Source organism: Mus caroli, chromosome 4 (assembly GCF_900094665.2).
Source record: "Mus caroli chromosome 4, CAROLI_EIJ_v1.1, whole genome shotgun sequence".
Taxonomy (NCBI): Eukaryota; Metazoa; Chordata; class Mammalia; order Rodentia; family Muridae; genus Mus; species Mus caroli.
The window spans coordinates 111,462,184-111,468,666 of NC_034573.1; the positions used below are offsets into that span (position 1 = coordinate 111,462,184).

Below are 6,483 nucleotides of genomic sequence, written 5' to 3' on the forward strand. Positions count from 1 at the left end.
GTGCAGTCCTGGCTGTCCTGGAACTCACTCTGTAGACCAGGCTGGCCTCAAACTCAGAAATCTGCCTGCCTCTGCCTCCCAAGTGCTGGCATTAAAGGCGTGCGCCACCACTGCCCGACTTGATTTATTTATTTTATATTATGTGTATAAATGTTTTGCCTGAACACACTGTGTGTGTACAGTGTCTGCAGAAGCTGGAAGAGGACTCCCAGGGACTGGAGTTAGACTGCTGCTGCTATCCAACCTGGGTCCACTGGAAGAGCAGCAAGTGCTCTGAACGTCTGAGCTCGCTCTCTCTCTAACCTGTCTGTCTGTCTGTTTAAAACATTGCCTTGCTATGTAGCCAAGACTGTTTTCCCAGTTGCTACAATTTCACTCATAGCAACCCTCTTGCTGCTCAGCCTCCTGAGGTTCTGGGTTTCCAGATGTGTGCCACCATAGCTACCTGAGTCATACATCTGTATTTTCCTACAGGTCACTTATACCTCAAAGTCGAATAAAAGTGGAGCCTGTCCCTGGTGCTGAGAACCTAGGCTTTTAATTCTTAATTACATTTACTACCTACACATCAGGAGAGTGCTATAGAATGCTTTGGAGGTCAGAGAACACCTTGCGGGAAGTTGGAGCAGGGTCACCTCTCTAAACCCGAGCCTGTGTTCCTTCCCCTAGGCTGGCAACCAGTAAGCCCCAGCGGCCCTCCTATCTCCAGACCCTACAGCACTGGGGTTATAAGCACACCCAGACTGTTATGCTGAGGGTGGAATCTGAACTCAGGTCTTCACCACTGTGTAGCGAGCACCCTTATCCGTTTGAGCCCTCTCTCCAAGTCATTATTTTACCTATGTTTATCTTAGATGCCAAGTAATTCTGTTGGTTTGAAACCAGGGTAGAACAGCATCACTCTCTTTGCTTTCTACTTTGAAAGTAGGATAATGTTCCAGAGGAAGCCACTATAAAAAATGGAAACTGCCACCACAGAAATGTTCTCTGTGAGTAACTTGCCTGGACTCCCCCCATATTGAATTATTGGTGTCAACCTACTTCCAGTTCTCAAAAAAGGTGGTTTTACATCCTTAAAAACTAAGAAGGGGGCTGGTGAGATGGCTCAGCAGGTAAGAGCACCCGACTGCTCTTCCAAAGGTCCTTAGTTCAAATCCCAGCAACCACATGGTGGCTCACAACCATCCGTAACAAGATCTGACTCCCTCTTCTGGTGTGTCTGAAGACAGCTACAGTGTACTTACATGTAATAAATAAATAAATAAATCTTTAAAAGAAAAAAAGATTCAGAGGCAATATCTTAAAAAAAAAAAAAAAAACTAAGAAGGAATGTCAAGAAAAATTGAGGGAACTCCAACACACCTGGGATCCTGCTGCAGAGGTGCCAGGGGTCATTCCATCATGGGATCCTACTGCAGGGGTGCCAGGGGTCACTCCATCATGGGATCCTGTTGCAGGGATGCCAGGGGTCGTTCCATCAGCTAAGCTTTCTTGTTGTGTCCCATTAGCATCATGGGATAGCAGAGCTGTAGAAGGAGAAGAACGGTGAGGTGTATACCTTCCCAGCAACCCAGGCCCATTGGCAGGGGCTCCTTCCCCAACACTCACAAAGACCATGTAGCCTTGGCCAGCCTGGAGCTCAGAGACCTGCCTGCGTCTGCCTCCTGCTCACTGGAGACTCAAGCTTTCCACACCACACCGGACTTGCTCTTGTTTTTAGACAAGGTCTCACTCGGTAGTTCAGGCTGACCTCAGCTGCACACTCAGCTGGGCACCACATTCTTTATTATTAACTCATTCATTCATTCATTCATTCACTCAGCACCACATTCTTTTTTTTTTAGTTTTTCGAGACAGGGTTTCTCTGTATAGCCCTGGCTGTCCTGGAATTCACTTTGACTAGGCTGAACGTCCCCACTCTGTGGTTCACTTTGAAACCCACTCCTTAAAGTGTAGATTTTTCTATCCCTTCTCCAAAAAAACTAAGACACTATCTGGACCTGATTCCATGGTATCTGCCTTAAGAAAATTTTAGTCCATGCAATGGAAGATGGCTTCTTGCCCATTGCATACCAAAGAACCTTTTTTAAAAAGCTATCTGCTATTATTTTTATCTGTGTCTCCCCCAGCAATTAATAATAAGCATCATCACACATAATAACTCGTTCATGCCAGGCATGGTGGCACTCACCTCTAATCCCTGTACTCAAAAGGTGGAAGTTGGAGGATAAAGAGTTAAAGGCTAGCCTCTGCTACACAGCAATTCAAATTGGAGGCTAGGCTGGTCTATACCAAACACTGCCGCCACCAACAAAGAGAGGTAATGAGGCAATATTCATTTTTATCAACTGTTAAGATGTTTAGCCAGGGCTGGAGAGATGGCTCAGCGGTTAAGAGCAATGACTGCTCTTCCAGAGATCCTGAGTTTAATTCCCAGCAATCACATGGTGGCTCACAACCATCTGTAATGGGATCTGATGCCCTCTTCTGGTGTGTCTGAAGACAGCTACAATGTACTCGTATGCTATAAATAAATAAATAAATAAATAAATAAAATGAAAAAAAAAAAAAAAAGATGCTTAGCCAAAGTCCCTCAGCTAGAACATAAAAACTCTGGGCTGAACACAAAGCATTATGGGTATGAATGATGAGACCACACAAAACACTGACTCCTCTTCCTACTCCACTACTCTGCACAGACTAAGACTTGGGCATGTCTTAAAGGAATTAACAAATTTAGGTAAAATGAGAGCAGTCAGGCATTTTGTTCTTGCCTCTCAGAGAAAGAGGATGATAGAAAGATTACCAAAAAGACTGACTAGGGCAAAGATGACCAGGAGTTTTGCAGAAAACCTGAGACTCGGGACAGAGACCTTTGATTCCCTGATTCTGAGTTAGGCTCTCACACTCAGGAACTGGCAGTGGGGGAGGGGCACATCCTGTGGCCTTCCTTCCTGTTATATATTGTTTCTGGGGATGGGGAAAAGAAGGGACACACAGTAAAAGTCACCAGGATCCAGAGGTAGGAGCCCAGCATTTCCTTCACAAATATCCCCTGACCCCCATGGCACAAGCATGAACCCCACATGGATCTTCTTTCCCCTAAGTTATCCCCAAGAGACCACCCCTTCTTCCAACTTTGTCTGTTCTCACCTTCTCCTTCAAACATTTTTGTCACATCCTCCCACAGGGACACCCCCTCCTTGGTCTTCCTGGGATGATGGTTCAACTTCACCCAGGTTGCCTCAGTGGCTGGAGTGATCAGGAGCTGCTGAGGCATGATGGCGCTGGCCTGACTGGGAGTGGCAGCTTCGGGAGGAGAAACTGCTGGAACTTTCGATGAGAGGCTTCCTGGTTGTATCGTCCTCAGGCCATAATCTTTTACCCTGGAAGAGTTGTTGAGACCCTGCAACATCAGAGACCATTGTGAGATGAAGAACTCTGGGTATAGATGCTTCATCTTTGGGAGGCAGTCCTGTAAGCTGCTTTGAGGCCTTTGGACTCCCCTTCCTTTTCTTTTTTTGCAACAGGAGTTCCCAGTATAGCTCTGGATGTCCTGGAATTCACTCTGTAGACCAGGATGGTCTTGAACTCAGATATCTATCTGCCTCTACCTCCTGAGTGCTGTGATTAAAGGTGAGCACCACTATGTCTGGCTGTACTTTCTTTTAAACTTTATTTATCTGTCTGTCTGTCTGTCTGTCTGTCTGTCTGTGTTTGTGCCATGGTGTTCAGCTGGAGGGCACAAGATAACTTATGGGAGTCCATTCTCTTCTTCCAACAAGTGAGTCAGAGGGATTGAACTCAGGTTGTAAGACTTGGCAGCAGGGGCCTTTCCCCACTAAGCCATCGGACTAACCTGCTTTGTGTGCCTAAAGAGCAAAAGGCATGAACGGAGAGACCCAGAGAACCCATCATACAGCCAGAAGTCCAGAACTATCTTTATAGCTGCAAAAAGGCCTAGAAGATTTGGCACCAATACTGAAATAATATACAGGATACAGGAGTAACCCTCAACTTTAAACACATAGATACAAAGACACCAGTACCAAAAAAAAAAAAAAAAAAAAAGTACAAATGTCCACATGCCCTGACCTGACCACCTTGTAAGCTGCATGCCCCTTCTGCCTGCTTACATATTTGGAGCTGGTGCCAAGGAAGACTCTTTGATGTCAGACCTGTATGTAAAGCTGAGACCCGAGGCACTTCAAGTCTGACCTTCAGTTTCCTCATCTATAAAATGTGAATGTTAACTACTGCACAGGGATGCAGTGTTGAGACAATGTTAGGTCTACTAAGTTAACAATTAAGACCTTTTTATTTTAAAGCTGTACAATAAACATTATCTTAAAGCTAAAGAAAAAAAAAATCACGGGCTGGAGAGATGACTCAGCGATTAAGAGCACTGACTGCTCTTCCAAAGGTCCTGAGTTCAAATCCCAGCAACCACATGGTGGCTCACAACCATCCCTAATTAGATCTGACGCCCTCTTCTGGGGTTTCAGAAGACAGCTGCAGTGTACTTATAATAAAGAAATAAATCTTAAAAATTTTTTAAATAAAAAATAAAATAAATCACATGAGTTTATTTAGGGTGGAGGTACCATGCCAACTTTTGAGAGTTGGTTCTCTCCCTTTACCAGGGCATCAGACCTGGCTGCCAAAGTCTTTACCGGCCCCAGTGGCCATCATTTTTTAGAGTTATTTTAGAAAACAATTAGAAAGCTCAGCTTGAATATCTCAGTTGATAAAACAGTAATTCACAGGGCTGCGCTTTGTCATAAGCCAGCAGCAACAGTCGTCATCACACACTCCAAATGCCCAGCACAGCTGGTGAAATGAATCCCCGGTTCAGATGCAATTAAAACTGAGAGGGTTATGTGCTCCCACAGAGCTGGAGAGGAGGAAATATAGTATGTCAAGTGCAAGTAGAACCACTGCAGAATTGACCATAACAGCAAATTTGGAAACTACCGGAATCCATCATCTGAATCGCCCATTCAGCATATGAATAGTTGCGGACACCGGGACCAGATCCCCAAACGCAGTTCTCTCCCGGGGAGGGGACTGCTCTTTGAAGTCTGCGGGGGGGAGGAGGAAAGGTGAAAGACTGTCTGTCCAAAGAGACCGGAGTTGGTGCAAATAGCCCCGACTATATAAAAAGTCTCGTCACTAAGTGCAAACTTTGTGCTGTTCCTTCCGAAGGAGCTGGCAATCACAGAAGCTTGCTGAACGACCCTTCGGCAGAGCTTCGCAGCCCGCAGCTCCGCAGCGGAGTCGCCTACTCACCGGAGGATCTCCGGATTCGTTCCCGCCAGCCTTCCACGCTCACACCGCGGCGCCCAGCGCGCAGCGAGGCTTCCGAGGGAAACAGGACACCGTCGGCCTCGGGGCTGGACACCGGCCTCTCCCGCTTCTCACCCGCCGCACCCCGGAGCTGAGCTCCGCGCGCACAGGCGTCCTGCCCGGCCTTCGGTCCCAGCCGAGGACCTGCGGCGCCGGCTGCGGCTCCGATGCCCGAGCTCCGCCGTCTCACCCCGCCCCTCTAGCCCGGTCCGCTTCCCCGCGCCTCCACCCGGGACCCGCCCACCCCACGCCGCTTGCGTCAGCGCCCTGCCCGTGGCTCCGCCCACCCGGGTGCTGCGAGACCCAGATCCCGGAAGCCGGAAGCCGCCCGGACAGACCCAGGGGCGGTGTCCAGCGAAGCCGGCAGCCCCTGCTGAGGGTCTTCTGTACCCCGTGGCCCGGACAGTCTTCCTGGGGAAGCTGCTTCTCTGTCATTCTTTCATTCTTCTTAAGGCTTCAGGATGCAGCCTTAAATAGCACGCAGTTCCTGCTCTCTCCTAATCTCCTAATTCTGGTGAATTCGATAAGTAGAAAAATAGACAATCCAAAAGGCAACAGGGGCCTAGAAAACAATAAACTTAAAAAAAAATTCCGGGATATGTATTTTTAATGTCCCTAAAGACATGTATTAGTTTGCTTAAGGCTGCCTCCCACCCCCAAAGAAAAACACTTCACACCGGTGACTTAAACAATAGGAATTTATTTTCCCATGGTCCTGGAAGGTAGAGCCCCTTTCTTCCCATATTCTCACGGCGTGTGTCCTGTGTGCCTGTAGCTAGGGGAAGTGTCTGGTGTCTGAGTTAGCCTTCCTCAGTCCCTCAATTTAACTTATCTCTTTAAAGGTTCAGTCAACATATGGCATTGAGAAAATAAAACTGAGCCCACTGGAAGATACAGAAGAGATGACGACAGAGTAGACACTTACCAGAGCAAAAATTGGAAAAGCAGCATCCAGAAAGTTAATCCAAGTTGAAAGCGGCTTTTGCCCGGCTATCTGGAGAATAGACCTTTCATACTACACATAGAGACTGGGAGGGGGGAAAATGAGCGGACTTGGGACTGATATAGGAAATCCTCTTCACATGAGTAGAACCTCAAAGTGCTGGGTGTTCTCTTTAATGTGTGTGTGTGTTTTGG

The 6,483-nt window shown here is 47.3% G+C and overlaps 1 protein-coding gene across 2 annotated transcripts in view; it reads right to left on the reverse strand.

Moving 5' to 3' along the window:
• The window catches only part of LOC110293540 (zinc finger protein 69), a 14,632-nt gene extending 9,116 nt beyond the window's left edge, over window positions 1-5,516 (reverse strand). For both annotated transcript variants that reach the window (XM_029475878.1, XM_029475877.1), the window contains exons 1-3: window positions 5,290-5,516; window positions 3,154-3,406; window positions 1,363-1,526 (exon numbers count right to left, since the gene is read on the reverse strand). In XM_029475878.1, coding sequence (XP_029331738.1) covers window positions 1,363-1,526; window positions 3,154-3,280 — 291 coding nt within the window. In that variant the 5' untranslated portion in view covers window positions 3,281-3,406; window positions 5,290-5,516. The remainder of the gene's footprint in view (window positions 1-1,362; window positions 1,527-3,153; window positions 3,407-5,289) is intronic.
• Window positions 5,517-6,483: the final 967 nt, after the last annotated feature.